A 19,915-nucleotide genomic window follows, 5' to 3' on the forward strand; every position below is an offset into this window, starting at 1 on the left:
CGCCGGAACTGTTGTACCAGAGTCCACGTTTCCCAGCCGGCGGAGTGAAGAGGAAGCGAAGTCTAGAGCGCGCCCACCACTGAGGAAAGGAAAGGGGCGGGTCGTGCGCGCGGCATTTTGGGAACCCGTGGTATTCTGGGAACGCGGTCGCCGCCATTCTCTTGCCTCACGCCTTCGCGGTTGCATGAATTTTTGCCACAGCGTAGAGAAGGAGTAGTAGTCCGCCGTCGGTGAGGAGAGGGTGAGGGTGGGTGAGGGGAGGCCGAGGATGGGTGAGGGGAGGCCGAGGCGCCCATGAGGGGCTGGACGCTGGAGAAGGCTGTGCTGCCTGGTAGCTCAGCCGGAATAGGGAGGGAGGAGAGCGGGAAGCAGGGGCCACTCGAACATCAACGTCGTTTCATTAGTGCTTGGGAGCAGTCACTTCTCTCGAAAGTAGATGATTTTCACTTTCTGTACCTCTGCATGTCGGTACTTTTCGAAGCATCCGAACAATCCTGAAATCACTTGTGCCTAATTATTTCCTTCTCTAAAGTTTTATCTGGGTCATCCTTTTCAAAGGTCTTTGCATTTCTGCTTCCAGTTCTTTCTTGCAGTGCATTCGAGACTACTGCGGAAGTTTTAACAAGTTTTTCTGCTTTTAAACTGTATATTTGAATCATTTCGTAAATGCTATTTTTTCATTTATGTATTTTCTTATGTGTAATCCTGTAGTAGTTCCCACTATCACAATACAAATTCCTAAAACTGAAAGCCATGATCCTCCCCAAGGCATTCAAAGTCTTTACCTATCTAATGTTCTCCTTTGTCTCTTGAACACATACCATGTGTTCCAGTCTTGAGTCGTTAAGTCGTCTCACTGAAATGTTCACCCCTTGCTTCTTTTAATTAGAGTAAATCACTTATCCTGATCACTTTTCCTTCACGGTAACATTTCTTACTTATAGCACATTATCACTCTGAACACTTTGATATTTTTTCCTTAGCCTTGGTAGGGAAATAAATGGAGAATCAAAGAGCTGATTTGAAAGCACAACCTCCACTCTTATATTTGTCTGGGTCCTTTGGTCTGTGTCTGCACTACCTAGTACTGTGGTTTCTGGCCATACATGGTTGTTGAGCATTGGCGTTATTCCTAGTGTGACTGAGAGACTGGATTTTCTGTTTTATTTAAGTTTAAGTAGGTGCATGTAGACAGTGACTACTGAACAACCCAGGTCTATAGCTTGATTCCCAAAATTGAGTTACCCACAACTCTAGGTAGACAGATATATTGTTCTGAACATGGATGTCAATCCTCAGTCCCTTAATATGCACATTCTATCTACTAGTGTTTATTTTGGTAAAAATTAAAGAGCATATGGTAGGATGGGCAAGGGGAGGCATTCTTTTCATTCCTATTAGCTTTCCCTTTGTCTAGCCTATAACTCCTCCCCATTTCACATTTTGCATGAGTTTGCTGTGGTTCTTCCAAGCCAAGAACTGAGCTCCCTTTCTTTAATTGAAAATGCAGCTTTGGCATCTTGGCTAAATTTTATGGAGTACCAGCCCTTCTTGGACTCTGAAAGATTAACTGGATATTGTTTCTCTCATTGTAGAACTCTCTTCCAGCCAAGATGTCTATTGGTGTGCCGATTAAAGTCCTGCACGAGGCCGAGGGCCACATTGTGACATGTGAGACGAACACGGGTGAGGTATATCGAGGGAAGCTCATTGAAGCGGAGGACAATATGAACTGCCAGGTACCTTGCTTTACACATGAGGTTGTGAAGGAGGTGTGTTCCAGTATCTCAGAGGACAAATTGGTGGTGATTAGAGGTCTTTGTGAGGCTGTTCTCATTCAACAGTTATTTACTGAATGCCTAATGTGTGCTCAGCACTCATAGGCTCTCAGGCTGTATGCATGAACAGGAGACACGTGGTCTTCAGGCAGAAAAGCCATTTGTGAATTTGGAATATTTAATTTCGTCCTTTGTTTTATCTATCCTGTAATCATTTTCTCCCATATTTTAGAGGGCTGTTTGAGAGGAATGGTGCCGTTCCCTTTGGTAAACTCCTTCAGACTCAGCCATTATTCATTTCCCCCACATGCTTTACAGTTGGCAAAATCTTCAACTCATATAGTGTGTGCTTACCTTTTTTTCTTGGAGGGAGAGTCTCATTTGATTATTGTAAGTACCTTGTGAGGAAGCAAGTTTGATGATAATCTTGTCATCCAAAAAGTAGGGAAAATGAGATTAAAGAATTAAACTACTAAATATCACTCTGTTGGGCTGGGGTTGTGGCTCAGTGGTAGAGGGCTTACCTAGCATGTGTGAGGCACTGGGTTTGAATCTCAGCACCACATAAAGGTCCATTGACACCTAAAAAATATTTAAAAATAAATAAATATCACTTTGTTAATACATGATGGAAAAGTGTCCTGATGTGGCACCCTTCTCATAGCACTACTTTCTCTTTTGCATAGTCATGAGAATTTTTATAGCATTACTTGATATGATCTTTGTTCTTTAAACCAGTGGTTAAGAGCTTGAGCTTTGGAATCAGAAATATGAGTTTGAGTTCTAATTAGGTGACATTAGGCATATTAATTACCTGTTTTCTCTTCTGCAAATAGAGATGGTATTATTTGGGGGCCCTGATAGTTGGGTGTACAAAAGATTTACTTGGGAAATGGCAATAAAGGATGATAGAGGGGGTGTGGTAGCATACACCTTTAATTCCAGCAACTTGGGAGGCTGAGGCAAGGTGACTGCAAGTTTGAGGCAATTTAGTGAGCCCCTGTCTCAAATTAAAAATAACTAGAGGGGCTGGGGAGATAGCTCAGTCAGTAGAGTGCTTGCCTTGTAAGTACAAGGCCCTGAGTTCGATCCCCAGCACCCAAAAACAAAACAAACAAAAAAAAAACAAAGAAACTAGAGATGTAGTTTAGTGGTAAAGCATCCGAGTTCAGTTGCTAGCAACACAAATTTAAAAAATAAAAGGAAATGGAGCAAATAAGCAGGAGTAGGCAATAGTTTTCAGTTGGAGATGTTGGTTTGACCAGGGAAAGAAGGAGAATTGAGCAGAAAGAGCTCCAAAATGCAGCATAGCTTTGAGGAAGTCTCAGCCAAGCTTCTATGAGAAGTCTAGACTGGAACAGAAATGGTCTAACTCTAGTACTCCTGCCATGATTAGAATTGACTGACAACCTATGTAGAGAGAGACCACAGGGTAAATGCTGTGGTGGATCCCAAAGGTGGCACCTTGAGACTGTCAGGTCCCTGTACTCCTTACAGTCTGTTGTCTCTTGAGAGAGATATGAGCAGCACACTCCCAAGACTGCCACAGGGATAATACTGAAACCTATGGTTGTTATATAAATGAGTTAAGTGTGTGTAGCAGGTAGCTCAGTGCTTCACATGTTGTCATTGTTCAACATAAGGTACTATTACTGTTATGTAGGTTGGAGAGGTAAAGGTGCCTTATCCTGGATCATACTGAAGGTCAGGGGTTCAGACTATCTATTGCTTTTCAGGGTTCATTTTGTGATTTTTCTATACCTTTGAGTATCCAGGTTGACCATCTTGGACATTTCCTTTGAATGCAGGAAGACTGACATCTGGTGACTCAGTGTTAATGTGAGAGTGCAGCTCCTGTGCTACCTGTTCTTTAACAGGAAAGGTCTGAGGAGTTGCATCTGTCTTGTGCCGTAAAGGGCCTGGCATCTTACTCTTTGCTATTGTCAGGTGCCGCTTTCATAGAGGCAGTCTTCTGACTTAAGAGAGCCTTATCTGTTTCAAGGCACTTTAGTTTGGGGAGTAGAATGCAAATTTAGGGTAGTGACTCCTAATATGTATATTGAAATATTTGCTTTTTCAGCTAATTAATTTGGGCAATGTACTGAACCTTCAGGACCTCAAACTTAACAGACCATTGGTGTTAGAGCTGAAATCAGGTTGCATCCGGCCACCTAGTATGACTTGGGGTGAACTTTGGATCTCCTTCACACTGTTTCATTCCCTGAATCAGGGATTAAGATTTCACCTTGGAAATGAGTGGAATGTGTCAAATGGTGGACAGTTGGGGGCCAGTTACCTGCCTCCCTGCATGTATTAATTTTCTGGGGCTGACCTAACAAAGTTTTACAGATTGGATGGTGTAAGCAACTGAAATCTGTTTTCTCACCTTTCCAGAGGCTAAACGTTTGAGATAGTGTATTGATGGATTGGTTATCTGTTCCAGTCTCTTCAACTGTAGAAGGCATCTTCTCCCTGTATCATTACATGGTCTTCCTTCTGTAGCTTCTTTGTCTAAATCCCCCCTTATAAGGACACCAGTCATATATATGTATTAGGGTCCTCCCTTATAACCTCATTTTAACTTAATTCTAAACATGATCACATTCTTAGTTACTGGGGATTAGGACTTCAGCATATGGATTTTTGCAGGGACACAAGTCTCTAACCCTGTCCATGTCACAATGATGAGGCTTCATTCATCTACTAGAACTTGAGCTCACTGAATAAAATGTAGCAATCTGTGTGGAGCTCTTCCTGGCAGCAGGTAAACACCGAGCACTGCCCTCAGGGAGTACCGTGTCATGGGCTTCTGCAGTGCCTCCTTATGTTCCTTCAGAAATAAGAGCATCCTCCTGATACTCTCCCTGCTTATTCTTTGCCAAAGGGTGGCTTTAATAACATTTTCTATTATAAAAATGGGGTGTGTCAGCACTTCACAATGATTTAGAAAACAGATGTGAGAATCCCAGCACAACTAATGTTGGACTTCTTTCCCAACATGTATTTTGGGGGTTTAGTGTTTGCTTTATAAAAACTTTCAGAAAGAATTAGAACTGGTCTATAGCTCAGTGTTAAGCCCTTGAAAGCATGCACAAGGCCCTTGGTTTGATCCACAGCACCACAAAAACAAAATAAAAAAACCATCTTCTAATTTAAGTATTGTAGGAACTTACAGTGGCTATCAAAGCAGTGACCTTGAGTTTGTGCTTCAGTGAGAGTACTGTTAAATGTCATAAGCTGGGCTTGTAGGTGCATGCCGAAAACCCCAGCTGCTTGAGACACTGAGGCAGAAGACTTGGTAGTTCAAGGCCAGCCTGGGCAACATTTAAAATAAAATAAAATAAACCCAGCTCAGTGGTGCACATCTGTAATCCCAGCAGCTCAGCCATGCTCGGTAGGCTGAGGCAGGAGGATCGAGAGTTCAAAACCAGCTTCAACAAATCACTGAAGCCTTAAGCAACTAAGCAAGACCCTGTCTCTAAATAAAATGTAAAAAAGTTAAAAAAAAAAACAAAAACAAAAAACAGCATCATACCTTATCTTCTCTAACAACTCCTCCTCCCATCCTTCCTCTGTGTGTGTGTGTATGCACATGCCTGAACATGCTGGCAATCAAACCCAGGGCCTCTTGCATGGTAGACAAACACTACCACTGAACTACACCCTTACACTTTTATGTGGTAGGATAAAAATAGAGGAATATGTTTTGGGGCAGGTCACCTGGGCTAGAAAGTAAAATGAAGCTAGGCAGTTGGTACCCAGAAATATAAACCTGAATCCCTGTACATTAAATAAAGGTAAATTTAGGTACCTTTATTTCAGTTCTAAGATGTGTAGTGTTCATAAGAAAATAGCAGTTATGCAGATTTCCCTGGCACTCAAATATGCCAGGGAAATGTATTAGATGATATCCTCAGTAGATTTCCTGTGTAAAATATGCCTTATTTTAGGGTCCCTTGGATATTTTTAAGATAACCTATTACAATGATTTTTTTTTTATATTTGAAAATATAATGTAAGCATGCATGAAACCTATGATGAGATCCTCCTGAAGTAGCACTTAGTGGGTCAGAGAGTATGAGCAGTTCTGTGCGTCTGTGATTTAGAAGGCAGGGGACTTTACTTTTCCCCATAACCCCACAACTGCAAGGTGAGCATTGTCTGGTGGCCAGTGATGTAGTTATGACATCAATATGGGGATGTAAGACTCCCATCTCTTGTCCATTATGGGGATATAAGAACTAAAGAGCCCCAGGTGCAAGATTCTGTTCTTGGCTCTGTATACTCAACAGGCGCTTAAAGCATCCTGTCTTTGTTAAACATCAAGGGGAGAACCAAGAGATTTTTTTCTTCAAAAAATCATAGCAAAATATTTCTTAAAGCAAGCAAGCTTGATGTGGTGATACACTCTTTTAATTCCATCTACGCAGGAGGCCGAGGCAAGGGAATTGAAAGTTCCACGCCAGCCTGGGCAACTTAGCAAGACCCTGTTCCAAAATAAACTTAAAAGGGGTGGGGATGTAACTCAGTGTAGAGCACTTACTCTGAGTATGAGGCTCTGGGTTTAAACTCCAGTACCACAAAATGAAAGAAAGCTTCTGTCAGGTATTTGGTAAAATATTTAAAATTATAAAGACTTTAAGGTGAGGAATAATGAATAAGAATAAGCACATAGTTTTAGCACAAGACCATGTATATGTAGCCTTTTGGGGAAAACCTTTATAATTAGATTTTATTAGGATTTCAGTGTGAAGGGTTCCATAAGTTTCTTCATAGATTTAGTGAACACTTAAGTGTCTTCTGACCCATCTGTGGTCAGTATTCAAACACTTAGGTCATCACATAATTTTTTAATGATGGAAAGGTATTATGTTGATACATAAATGGTTTTTTTACAAGGCAAGAGTGTTATTATCCCAATTAAAAGTGGACACAAGTCATAAAATGGATGGCTCACAAAGGGGAAAAATATATAAGTAGAATATAACATGTAAAAAGAATGACCTTAATCAAACATGTAAATTAGTAAATAGAATATTCAAAGTTGAAAATAAAATTAATGCTACCAAGGGTTCCTTGATATATTGCCAGTAGAGGTGGAAATTCTGTATAGAATTCTGTGTATCCTTTCTGTAAATGCATTTAACATGTCAGTGTGGAAAGAGTTTGTGTCCTTTGTAGTAATTCTGCTTCTAAGAACCAGTTTAAAATTGTGGACAAAAATATGTGTGCCAAGGTTATTCATTGCTGTGCTATTTTTAGTAAAGAAAACATGAAAGTCAACATTTCTGTTAGTAGAGCTAAATAAATTGTGCTTAAACAAACTAGGGTACATTAATATGTTTCAAAATATGATTGATATAAGTGGGGGGGGTGGTTCAAAACTCCAAAATGTTTCCAATTTTGCAAAAATAAAACTAAATTATAAATGATACATATAAATACATTGAAAGTTTTTGAAGAAAACAAGTGTTTGAGTAGTTATATTGGCTGAAATCATGTGGTTAAATTTTTCATTTGGGTTCTATAATCTCAGCTCCTTTTGGAGACTGAAGTAAGAGGATAACTTGAACCCATGAGTTCGAGACCAGCCTGGGCAACATAGTGAGACACTATCTCAAAAAAATTTGTTTTTTTCTCATTTTAAAAATGAGAAGAGCCTGGCATGGTGGCACATTCTTGTAATCCTGGTGGCTTGGAGGCTGAGGCAGGAGGATCAAGAGTTCAAAGCCAGCCTTAGCAATTTCACAAGACCCTAAATGACTTAACAAGACCCTGTCTCTAAATAAAATATAAAAAGGGCTGAGAGTGTGGCTCAGTGGTTAAGCGCCCCCAGGTTCAAGAATAACAAGAAAAGAAAATAATAAGCACATGTTAAGTTGTGTTCATAAAGCCTTAAGTAGAATCTGAGAGTAAGAGTCAAATAATCCATTTCATCATAAACAAAGTGATAAAATTCTTAAAAGTTTTGGTGAAAGAAAATGAGCTGAAATGGTGCTTTTGGAGCTTCGACATGACAATAGAGTGGATTGCATTCATAAAACTCCTTTACTCCTCAATACTTTGGTATTTTGTATTTCCTAAGAATAAAGATATGTAAATGCATAAATTGATATTCCCATTACATCAGTGGCAACTGAGTGAATATACCTTTGTGTGTGTGTTGTGTGTGTGTGTGTAATTGTCCTAAAGAATGTGTACATTTCTAGCATGTCAATAGTCGTGAGGCACCCTTGAAGATAATAGAAGGAAAAACCAACTTAAACTCACTCAATCTTTTCCAACATAATCTCACAACATGAATCACTTCTAACACCAAATGTGTAAGGGTTTTCTCCACACACCAAGCAAGCAGTCACTTTTATAGTGTTTATCAGTTGAATTAGTTTCTTCTAGTTTAGTTCAGTTCTAACCCTAGCATCAAATATCATAGATTGAGGGCTTGGTCTCCAAGACTGCCTCTGTCCTTGAGATGCCAGTTGCAAGCCCTAGGTTGTTTTATCTGTACTTCTGACCAACTTGGTATAAATTAGGGGTCCCACTATCCCCTCCATTGGTACCCCTAATTTATACCAAGTTGGTTTCAATTTGCTCAAACAGTTCCCAGAATTCAGGAAAACACATGTTTACTGGTTTATTATAAAGGATATTAAAGACTACAGACAATCAGGACAAGGCAGGGAGAAAGGAGCATTGGAATTCCCATGCCCTTTCTAGGTGCATTGCCCTCCCAAGAACCTCTTCTAGTGGCACTCTGTCCTTTTGGGTTTTTAATGGAGATTTCATTGCATAGGCATGATTGAAATATAGACAAACAAGTAGAAAGGCAATTGGGCAAAAAAGGTATAGTCTAATGCTAATAGACAAAGTGAGGAAACTCAGCAAACCTGTCTGTATGGATTCTTCTTGGCCTTTCTGTCCAGCATTCCTTCCTCCCAGGTATGGGACAGGACCCCTTCTGAAATGGGGGTCTCATGATCTACCATCAGGCAGTGTAGGTCAGAATTTCTTTATGGCCAGCTCCAAGATAGAAAGGCAGAGAAAGATTATAATTTTTATGAACTGCCTTGGGGAAGAGGTGGTGCTCTACTTTCTATGGCCTGCCTTAGAATTGTGAGCTAGGAACCATGGATGAACCCTCCCTCCAAAAAAAAATATGTGTGTGTGTTTGTACGTATTTATACATACATACATATATAGTTCATATTATCACATAACCCAGCATTGCTTCATAATCCTAGAGCTAGCTTTTTCCATCTCAGTGTCAAGTTGTCATTTCAGTTGGGTACCTGACTTATGCCACCTGTGTTTCATTGTGACTGTTTAGGAAAGCTGATTAAACTCAGTGTTCCTACCTAACTTTCATGAAAACAGATCCACTCAAAAGTTGCTGACTTTGGCTGACCATGTTAGTACATTCCTGTAATCCCAGTTACTCAGGAAATGGACAAGAGGATAGCAAGTTTTTGAACAACCTGGGCAACTTAGTGAAACCCTGTCTTAAAAAATAAAAGGGGCTAGGGATGTAGCTCAGTGGTAAAATATTCCCTGGGTTCAATCCCCAGTACTGCAAAAAGAGTTTCTACCTTTCCTTTGACTTTATGAGGCACAACTAGTGGTACTGTGAGACTGTGCAGCCATTTCTCCTCTGGTGTTTCAGAGAAAGCATGAGAACAGTAGTGGGCCTGGGTCTTAGTGTTGAAATAGGTGTCTATTAACACTGGAATCTCTTGTTCAGCTGGGACATGGGCCATTTGTGAAAGCACACAAGGTCTTGTTGGACCTGTGTGATAACTTCCTTTGGAGAGTCTCAAAGCAGGGTGGGATTCTGACAGGGAAGGAGTGAGATGTGCCAGTGTGTGATAGAGATGTGTCTTAGCAGTAGCACAGCCCTTAAAATAGATGTTTTTTAACTATCAGTCAGATTGAACATTTTCTGAGTCTCTGTTATATGTTAGGTAACTGAGAAAGCATTTAGTCATACTTTGTTTTGTTTAATTGACTCTGACAATTTCAGGAGAAAGTCTGTTGCCGTGGCTAAAAGTATGGGTTTAGAGTCAGGTGGACCTGGGTTCAAATCCCAGCTAAACCATATAGGGGCAGTGTGACCTTGGGTAGGATAGAATGGTTATGAATATGGGGCTCGAGATAGATCTGCCTCTGACAGGCTGTGCTACTTCATCTCTCCAGTGGGGATGAGGATGGTGTCTGTCCCATCTCTCTAGAAGGGTTTTGTGGTATAAAATTAATTACTATGGCAAATCAGTCACCTGTGATAGCTCCCGGTGTCTAGTCAGTACTCAGAAAGTACTGACTTCGTTACATTTTTTTTTTTCCTCACTTAGGGGAGGGAACTGGGGCTCAGAAAATTCTTGAGAGTACAGAAGGCAGTGCTGGGTCTCATTCATTTAGAGGGCCTTAGGCCATTTTTGTCTTTGATAGAGTCATAGGTATGTCTGGTATTGGGGACCCTGGTGGAATGCAGGTTTCTCTCTTGGGTAATTAACCATAACTGTGTTCATTTTGGCACCAGAAGATATTCTTCTAGGGAAGAACAGGAGTTTTGTGAAAATTAAGGAACTGGGGTTGTGGAGCCCATAGCAGAAGGCTTGATAGAAAATCAGAACCCTGTTACCCCTGAAGATAAAACAGGGACAGTGAACTGAAGCTCTAGAAACCACTCCAGCTGCATGCACAGTTAGAATAGGGAAAGCCCAGAGCATTGTGGGTCTTTTTTCATTCTCGATGTTTCAGCAGAGACCACCTAGCCAGGTAACACTTGAAGAGAGCAAGTAAGTGTAAGAGCAAAAAGCAAGACAAATCTGAAGAAACAACACACTGTTGTTGGGCTTGGCCCATTCTGAATAAATTATATTCCTCTTGCCATATGAGCAAAGACAGAAGCCAAAGCCTGATACCCTTCACCCATCCCCTTGAGCTCTCTCCCCACTTCCTTTTGTCCTCCACATCTGCTTATGTGTAGAAAGGAAATAGTTGGTGTCATCAGAAAGAAAGAAGGAAGAATTGGTTAAGATGTTCAAGAAAAGGGGTATCCTGAGAAAATTATCACTTTTGCTGGGCCCACTAATGCCATATTTGCTGTGGTCATTGACATACTGGAAGAAGACATCAGCAGCTCTGTTATCAGTAGCTCAACTGCCAGTAGACCCCCAGTTATCTGAGACTGGTGGTCCCTGATAGTGTGTGTCTCTCATTGGAAAAGATGGTTGTAAGGTGGGGGAAAAAGAAAGAGAGTAAGTACAGGGGCTCAAGTCCAGGTGGCAGGGGATATGCTCCCCAATTCAAGTGAGTGGGCCATCACTATTACTGTCATTCTACAATCCATTATTGTGTCAAGCACATCTGTGTGGTCATGTAGAAATCCCCCCGAAGTGTATGACCAACCATACCAACCCAAGCCCAAGTTCTCCAGTGATCTTTGCAGATGATCAGAATAGGTACAGCACAGGCACAACAGTGCAAACTTGCCCCACACCACTACTTTCATGTGTCTTAAACCTGACTTAGAGGGACCTACCTCTGGAGGTTTATATTATTCAAGGACAGTATGCCATTCCATAGCCAGATTTGACCAAGCTCCACCAGTTGGCAATGTCCATGACACATGGCAATGCTGGATGCAGTGCACATTTGGGTGCATCTGCTCAGACACTCTTCTTTCCAGATGACTTGATTGACAGGTACAATTGGTCATCAAGGCATCAAAATCATTGAGATCCATTAGATGGCTGGGGCACCAATCAAATCCAGTGGAAGAATCTACTAATAGGCAGATCTACTACCAGCATTAACCTGGCTCAAAGTCTAATCAGTGTCAGACTTCCCGTGGAGATGGATGGCACGGGCAGCAGCTAGATTAATGCAGATTCATCTGTAATTCTTTTTCTGTTCACCACCCATGGTTCGTCTGTGTAGTTTCTGAACAATCACTGATCCCGTTTTAAATAGTTTTTAAAATTTCATTTAATAAACACTATCATCCACTTGTGATTGTTTAATCAAAACATTTTAATTCTTTGTTCATTCATTAATGCTGAGGTCTATATTTAGTCTTTTCTCTTTTTTTGAAGGGATTGGCTCCTGAATGTTTCTATCATAGAAATGTAAGAGTTAAATATTAATACATTTCAACTTCTGTAATGTCAGAAAATTTTCAAAAATATTGAAAGATGGACTGGAACTTTATGTATAGAAATTGGCTGACACAAAAAATATTCTTTCCTCTATTCAGAAGACTTATCAAATAAAGTACTTCTGGTAAACATGGCATCTATTAAATTTGGTGCTGGCAGGTCTGTATTCCTTCCCATGCCCAGCAAGTCTCACTTAGAGGCTCCCTCCCTCCAGCCCACATCTACCCATGTTGGCCTGTTCCTCTTTCCAAAATGCTGCCTTAACCCTGTAGCCCTTCCTCTATCCACAAACTTGAGTGGCTCATCTCTAAAGTGATGACCCTATCCTCTGTCATGATTCTGACTCAAGGACCCAGTCCTTGCATTCAGGAAGGAACCTTTGATCCTTCCTGAGTGGTTTCCTCCTTGTTCAAGCTTTTGCCTCACACCTCTTTCATATTGCAAGCCTTGGGAGAGGGGGCCATCTCCACTTCCAGAGAGTCAGAACATCTGGCGTGTGCTTGTGACTTTGTTGGAAACTTTGTAGTCTTGAGTGCCAAGAAGATGCTGGAGAGGATATGATTTGGGTAAGCAGTTAAAAACCATTTCAATTAGGGTGTATCACTGTCAAGAGCTTTTCATATACTGGCTGAAGAGACAATATAGCCAGCAGAAGTGGGGCTCTGGAACCAGGCCAACTGTTTCCAATCTGAAGCCTCCTGCATTCCAGCCGTTTTTAATCTCCTAAAGTTGGAGAGCTCATACCTACCCTGCTTGGTGCCATCCCTGGTGCATACAGTAGTACTATTATTGTGGTAGTTCACTGGCATTGCCTGACTCCTTTATGGCACAGTGTCAGTTTTCACTTTTTATATTTTCTTTTGAGACAGGGTCCCACTACGTTGCTTAGGGCCTCACTAAGTTGATAAGGCTGGCCTCGAGCTTGTGGTCCTCCTTCAGCCTCCTGAGTTGCTGGAATCACAGGTGTGCACCACCACACTTGGCATGCTATTAACCCTTACTGATAAGGTGATAATTTTTTTCCAGATGTCCAACATCACAGTCACATACAGAGATGGCAGAGTAGCACAACTGGAACAAGTATACATCCGTGGCAGCAAGATCCGCTTTCTGATTTTGCCTGACATGCTGAAAAATGCACCAATGTTAAAGAGCATGAAAAATAAAAACCAAGGTTCAGGGGCTGGCCGAGGAAAAGCTGCTATTCTGAAGGCTCAAGGTAGGTGCTCCTCCTGCATGGGTTTTTTAATTGGGGCTTATCTTCTTTCTTTTAGGAAAAGGCCCATTTACTGCTTGTCAGCAGTGGTGGACTTGGCCTCAACTATCTTCACACTCAGTACCACCTTTTTTTCCCTGTAGTCTTGGGAGATCCTCTGAAATGGTGGGGTCTTGCCTGATCTTGTCCCAGTTATAGGGCTTATGCAAAATCCAAAGTGCCTCCTTAGAAATGAGGTGGGACTTCCTATCATTTAAGATAATAAATCTCCTATTATATATTTCTTAAAGGACCTTTCTTTTCAGAAGTTCTATCCAAGAGGTCTAGGGATACTTGCTCTTATCCAGTTTGCTGAGCAGATACACCAGGAAGTGAATGAACTGATTTTTGAAGCAGTGGGGACATCATTCCTAAAGAGACTTGTTGATGCATGTTGATACCCAGCATGTACTTGATGAGATACTGATAGTGGGAATTTCCAGCCAAGAAATAAGTAGGTTTGAGCCATCTTTACACACTAATAGGTTAGATGTCCCTTGTTTTGTTTGTTTTCTTTTGCAGTGCTGAGGATTAAATCCCAGGGACTTTTCATGCTGAAACAGTGCTCTACCACTGAGCTACTTCCTCAGTCCCAGGACTTCTAGTTTCAGAGTTTCTTATATTTGACAATAAATTCCTCTGTTAGCACATTCTAGAAGTGGGACCAGCCTTTCCCCAGTGACAGCCAAGCTGCTTTTCTTAGGGTTAGCCTAGTCAGGTTTTATATTTGTGTCCCTGAAGAGTTCTGCTACATTATTAGATAAGAAAAAGCAAATGAAACTGCCTAGTGTTGGAGCAGAGATTTGCAGTCAGGAAAGACCTTGGATCCTTCATTGGTATCTTTAGCTGCATATTTTACATATTCGATAATAGCTTTTGAATTTAAAAGTGCAATAGTGTAATCCTTTATAATACCCTCAAAAAACAACAACAAACTCTTTAGCCCTTTGCTTTTTGCGGGGAAGGGTTGTCCTCACTGAGTGGAGCTGCACCATTTTCTCCAGCCATAGGGGCACTGGCTGGCTGTGCACTAGAATGCACTTGGAAGTGAGTTTGCCCAGACTTGCTGACTTATGCCTGAACCACCTGTGCCTCTCCCAGACCCTGACCCTAGTCCTATCAGCAGGTGGATGGGTTCTCATGGAACTCTCCTCCCTCTTCAGGATGGATCCAGGCTGTGGAAGAGCAGAGAAGGGTGAGGCTCCAGTTAATAGCCATCAGAATATTTTCATTTATCCTTTAAATCCTCTGGTCTCCTCCTAGACGTCTTGTGTTACAGAAAACAACAGTCTTTTTGTGCCCTTTGTATAGAGAGTATTATTTTGTTTTTGCTATTACGAACCATTTCTTTCATGCAGAAAAGCTCAAATAATAAAACCCATTTCCCAGATGTTGACACTTAATTATATTTGTTTCAGATTTTTTTTTCAGATTTTTAAAGTGGATTAAATGCTTCTGTAATGTTTTATTAGGTAATTAATAATTCTAATAATAATTAGAATTATTATTAGCTTGACCTAGGCCAGCCTTGGGAATTCATCTTTCTGTGGTTCTCAGACGACCTTTTCTCTCTGCACTGCCTCCCAGCCTCTTGTAGCGCTGGACCAGAAGGCAGGAATCTGGTACTGACTCCTACTGTGATGGCATGCATCACTCCCCAACCCTCTCCGGGTCTCCATCCACTATTATAAAGTGCTGTGGGCCAGGGTAATATTGAATCAGGTGGCCTTTCAGGTCCTTTCCAGAGCTGATGTCCCAGGATTCAAGCACTCCATGTCATGAACATTCAGACTACACTGGCGTGCTCTCATTTTTTCTCTTCCTTTCAGTGGCTGCAAGAGGAAGAGGACGTGGAATGGGACGTGGAAACATCTTCCAAAAACGAAGATAATTTTCTCTGTTGAACAGAACTTTTCCCTTTTTCCTTTTAGATTATCTGAATACATGGGGGTAGGTGCCTGTATGTATGTCCTAGGTTTTGTTTTGGGGTTTTTTTGTTTGGTTGGGTTTTTTTGGGGGGACTTGTTTATTGACATATTTCTCTTTAGATTAGAGGAAATGTCAAACTAATAAATTTGGTGGTTTTGTTTTTTGAGAAAATAAGGACCGTGTGTTCATTTTAGAGTTTGCTTTGGCAGCAGGTTAAATTTTGACACCCTGGGAGGTGTCCTGGGAGAATGCCAGTACTTTGAACACACTTACGGATAAGAGTTTAAGCTGCTTTTCTAGGCCAGTTGGTTGAGCCCAGAAAAGCTCACCTCAAGAAGCTCTAAGAACACAGACTGTTTCATTTGTCTTCAGATATAGGTGCTTAATGTGGTGCTTTGTTCAGTTGCCCTATGTGGAAATGTCATCAGCTCAGCTTTAACAACACATGTCCAAAATGACCTGTGAAAAAATTCAGTACTCTAACCTCTAGTAATCCTAGTGGTTCAGAATTCGGGAAGTAATACTACAAAGTAATTCAGAAGATCTCAGTGGCCCACGTCTGTGGCTCCTATCCTGGCTATATAAGCATTTTTGTGCTTGTTTTTGGGGAACAGATTTTTGTGAGTTTATCAGGGTATTGATTGGCACGTTAATCGTTAACGTAGAAAAGATCGAGAGGATAAGATTTGCAAAGCAAATAATTGTGACAAAAACCCAGAAATTGAGAAGACAGCTCAAAGACATCAAATACTGAAAAGAAGTCTGACCAGGATTTTGTACAGTATGAGCTACAGCATAAACCCTCAAGAGGAAAAGAGATCAGTTTTGACCCTTAGAATATTGCTTTTTGAATAGGTTGTTCAAGTAATGGAAGAGGAAGAAGAAAATTGAGCTTCAGTTAATCTGGCATCAAGTAGTAATTTTCCAACAGGCTTTGTCTTGTAATCATAACATTACTAAGAGGTAACAATTTGCAGGATTCTTATAAAGAACTTCTAAAGAATAAGCATCAGTGGGTTGGTCAGATAAAACAGGCACTTTTTTAAAAATAAGGTTTCAAAGACTATTTTCTCATATCAGCCCCATGCCTTCTCTTCTGGTGCTTTAGCTCCTCAGACACATCTGGTTAACATGTGTCTGATGTCCTCTGCAGGCAGAGCTGTTCCACAGAGGGGCTGTGGGGTGGTGGCCATCTCAAATGAACTTGTTTACTGTGAGTGGAATTAAAGAGTTAATTTGTTTGCGATTTGATCAGGAGTTAATTTGTAGGTAGTATTTTTGGTAAAAAAGGAAATGTGTACATTGAATTATGTATACAGTGGATTTCTCTGATTATTTTCCCTCTTTGCTGACCTTGATTTGCAGACATTGATTTATTAATAAAACTCACTGAGTTAGTAATGCACGGAGTAAGAACAGTGGTTTTCAACATCAGGTAGGGGTCCTGTTAGAAATTAAGATTACAGGTATGCCTATAATCCCAGCAGTTTAGGAGGCTGAGGCAGGAGGATTAAAGTTCAAAGCCAACCTCAGCAACTTGGTGAGACTCTTAAGCAACTCAGTGAGAACCCTGTCTCTAAATAAAATACTCAAAAGGGCTGGGGATGTGACTCAGTGATTAAGTGCCCCTGAGTTCAATCCCTGGCACCAAAAAAAATGAAGGAAATTAAGATTCAAAGATTCAACACCCTGGCTCCTGCCCTGGAATGGGGCCCAGGAATCTACATTTTGAACAGTGCCCTCTGCCCCAGCTGAGTCATTGTGATTTAGTAGATTTGAGACCACATTCTGATGCTGGACTAAAAGATGTTATCTTCTAAGTATTTATTGATGACTTTTTTGAGACTGGATCTCATTGTGTTACCCAGGCTGACCTTAAACTCCTGAGTCAGATGATTTTCCTGTCAGCCTCCAGAGAGCTCAAACTATGGGTGTGGTGTGTGCCCCCTTGCTCAGCTCTTTATGTTATTTTAGTATAATCACTATTTTTTTCTCTCCCTACCCTATCTGGTGGTATAATCACTAATTTATCACACTGTTACAGTATATAATAGCTTTAGGGTTTTGTGGGGTTTTGTTTTGGTTTGATTTTTTGGTTTTTTGCTGGGGATTTAACCCAGGGGCACTTATCTAGCCCTTTTCCTTTTACAGGTCTCACTAAGTTGCTAAATTGCTGAGGCTGGCCTTGAACTTGAGATCCTCCTGTTGGGTCACTGAGGTTACAGGTGTGCACCACCACACCTGGCTAGTTTTTGATTTCTTGAGATGGGGTCTCTCTGTGTTATTCAGGCTGGTCTCTAACTCAAGTGATCAACCTCAACCTAATTAGCTAGGGCTACAGTTGTGAGGTACAATACCCAGCTTAGATAAGACTTTAATTAGTAGCACATTATATTTAATAATAATTAATTGCATCCTGAATCTGAAAAACCAACTTCAGAACCTAGAATCATGGAATAATCCAGTCTTGCATGATTCTCCACACAGTAGAAACTAATAGCCTTCCTAGATCCTAAAAAGTGAAGAGGGTTCTCATGTATTTCTTGTTTCTAATTAAATATTCATACTATCAGTTTCAAGTTATATAAACCATAAAGATTAATATAAAAGGGCTTTTTTAAGCAGCTTTTATTTGAGTTTTTTTTTGTTGTTGGTTGGTTGTTTTTGGTACCAGGAATTGAACACAGGAGCTCTTGACCACTGAGCCACATCCCCAGCCCTTTTTATATTTTATTTAGAGACAGGGTCTTGCTAAGTTGCTTAGGGCCTCACTGAGTTGCTGAGTCTGGCTTTGAACTCTTGATCCTCCTGCCTCAGCCTCCTAAGCCACTGGGATTACAGGCATGTGCCACTGCACCCAGTTTTTAAGCAGTTTTATATCCTGCATTTTAGGGGGGAAAATCATTACCACATATTGAAAACATAGTTCTGTAAGATTTATTACACATAACAACTCCTCTCCTGCCCTGTTGGCCTTTCTCCCTTATTTTCCCTGCTTCAAGACAGTCCTTTCAACTCTTGGTTGATTTGTTCAGTGTAAATGTGTTCACTGACTACTTCTTTCTGCTTCTATTTTATGCATTGTATTTTGAATTCTCTCTGCTTCCTACACATACTTTGTATGTTCTCCCCATCACCCATCTCCCTGTTTATAATTCTGATTCGGTCATATTCACTGTTAAATTATGATTAGTTAAATTATCACTTCTGATCATGTAGTAGACTAGATTACTGCAGAACTTTCCCCTAGAATAATCCTCTTACATTTTATTTGTTTAGTTTTCTGTATATCACAAATACAACTGCAGTCTTATCTAAAGATCTTGATGCCTCATCTATTTATATATTATTCTTGACCCACCCTGTCTCATCTTGTTTTAATTGGTATCATCAGCTTGAGTCTCCTGTGACTTCTGTGTGACCTTTTCCTCTCTCAGTTTATTTCCTTGTTCAGGGGAGAGGCTACACAAGGGATATGTGGGAAGTAGTTTTTTGAGAGACTGTATGTATGAAAATGTTCTTTCATACTTTTGATTAGATATGAAATTCTGGGTTTTGCTTCAGAGTTTTGAAGGCATTGCTACTTTGACATCTAATAGCTAGCCTTGCTGTATTGGAGTCTGAAGCCATTCTGAGTTCTGATCCTTTGTATGTGACTGTTTTCCCCCTTACCTTCTCTTGTAGTGTCCTGAAATTGCACAGTGTTCATACCTTGATGATCATCTGTTTTTCTTGTTTTGTGCCGGGTGCTTGATTAAACCCTTTCAAGATGGACTCTTTTTTTAATTAATTTTTTTGCTTATTCTAATTGGTTATACATGACAATAGAATGCATTTTGACACATTGTACACAAATGGAGCATGACTTCTCATTCCTCTGGCGGAACATGGTGCTGAGTCACACCAGTAGTGTAATCATACATGTATATAGGGTAATAATGTCTGTCTCATTCTGCCATCCTTCCTATCCCCATGGCCCCAACCCTCGGCACAATCCAAAGTTCCTTCATTCTTCCCTGCCACTCCCCCACTATGAATAGCATCTGCTTATCAGAAAAAACATTCAGCCTTTGGTTTTTTATGATTGACTTAATTTCACTTAGCATGATATTTTCCAACTCCATCCATTTACCTGCAAATGCCATAATTTCATTCTATTTTTTTTTTTTTTTGTAAACAAATGGGATACATGTTGTTTCTCTGTTTCTACGTGGCATAAAGGCATACCATTTGTGCAATCATAAATTTACATAGGGTAATGTTGTTTGATTCATTCTGTGATTTTTTTTTCCCTTCCCCCCACCCCTCCCACCCCTCTTTTCCCTCTATACAGTCCTTCCTCCCTAACCCTAACTCTAACCCTAACACTAACCCTCCCTACCCCATATGTGTCATCATCCACTTATTAGCGATATCATTCGACCTTTGGCTTTTTGGAGATTGGCTTATCTCACTTAGCATGATATTCTCTAATTTCATCTATTTGCCTGCAGATGCCATAATTTTATCATTCTTTATGGCTGAGTAATATTCCATTGTGTGTGTAGGTGTGTGTGTGTGTGTGTATATATATATATATATAAATAAATATATATATATATATATATATATATATACACCACAGTTTCTTTATCCATCCATCAATTGAAGGACATCTAGGTTGGTTCCACAATCTGGCTATTGTGAATTGAGCAGCTGTGAACATTGATGTGGCTGTATCTCTGTAGTGTGCTCATTTTAAGTCCTTTGGGTATAGGCCAAGGAGTGGGATAGCTGGGTCAAACGGTGGTTCCATTCCA

The 19,915-nt window shown here is 40.6% G+C and overlaps 1 protein-coding gene across 1 annotated transcript; it reads left to right on the plus strand.

The window, feature by feature from the left end:
- The first annotated feature begins 72 nt into the window (after positions 1-72).
- Positions 73-17,732, plus strand: SNRPD3 (small nuclear ribonucleoprotein D3 polypeptide). The gene is made up of 4 exons (XM_079149755.1): positions 73-230; positions 1,596-1,739; positions 12,959-13,151; positions 15,017-17,732. The coding sequence occupies exons 2-4, from the start codon at positions 1,614-1,616 to the stop codon at positions 15,076-15,078; spliced, it is 381 nt and encodes a 126-aa protein (XP_079005881.1). The 5' UTR covers positions 73-230; positions 1,596-1,613; the 3' UTR covers positions 15,079-17,732.
- The last annotated feature ends 2,183 nt before the right edge of the window (positions 17,733-19,915 follow it).

Source organism: Sciurus vulgaris, assembly GCF_902686455.1.
Source record: "Sciurus vulgaris genome assembly, chromosome: 8".
Classification (NCBI taxonomy): domain Eukaryota; kingdom Metazoa; phylum Chordata; class Mammalia; order Rodentia; family Sciuridae; genus Sciurus; species Sciurus vulgaris.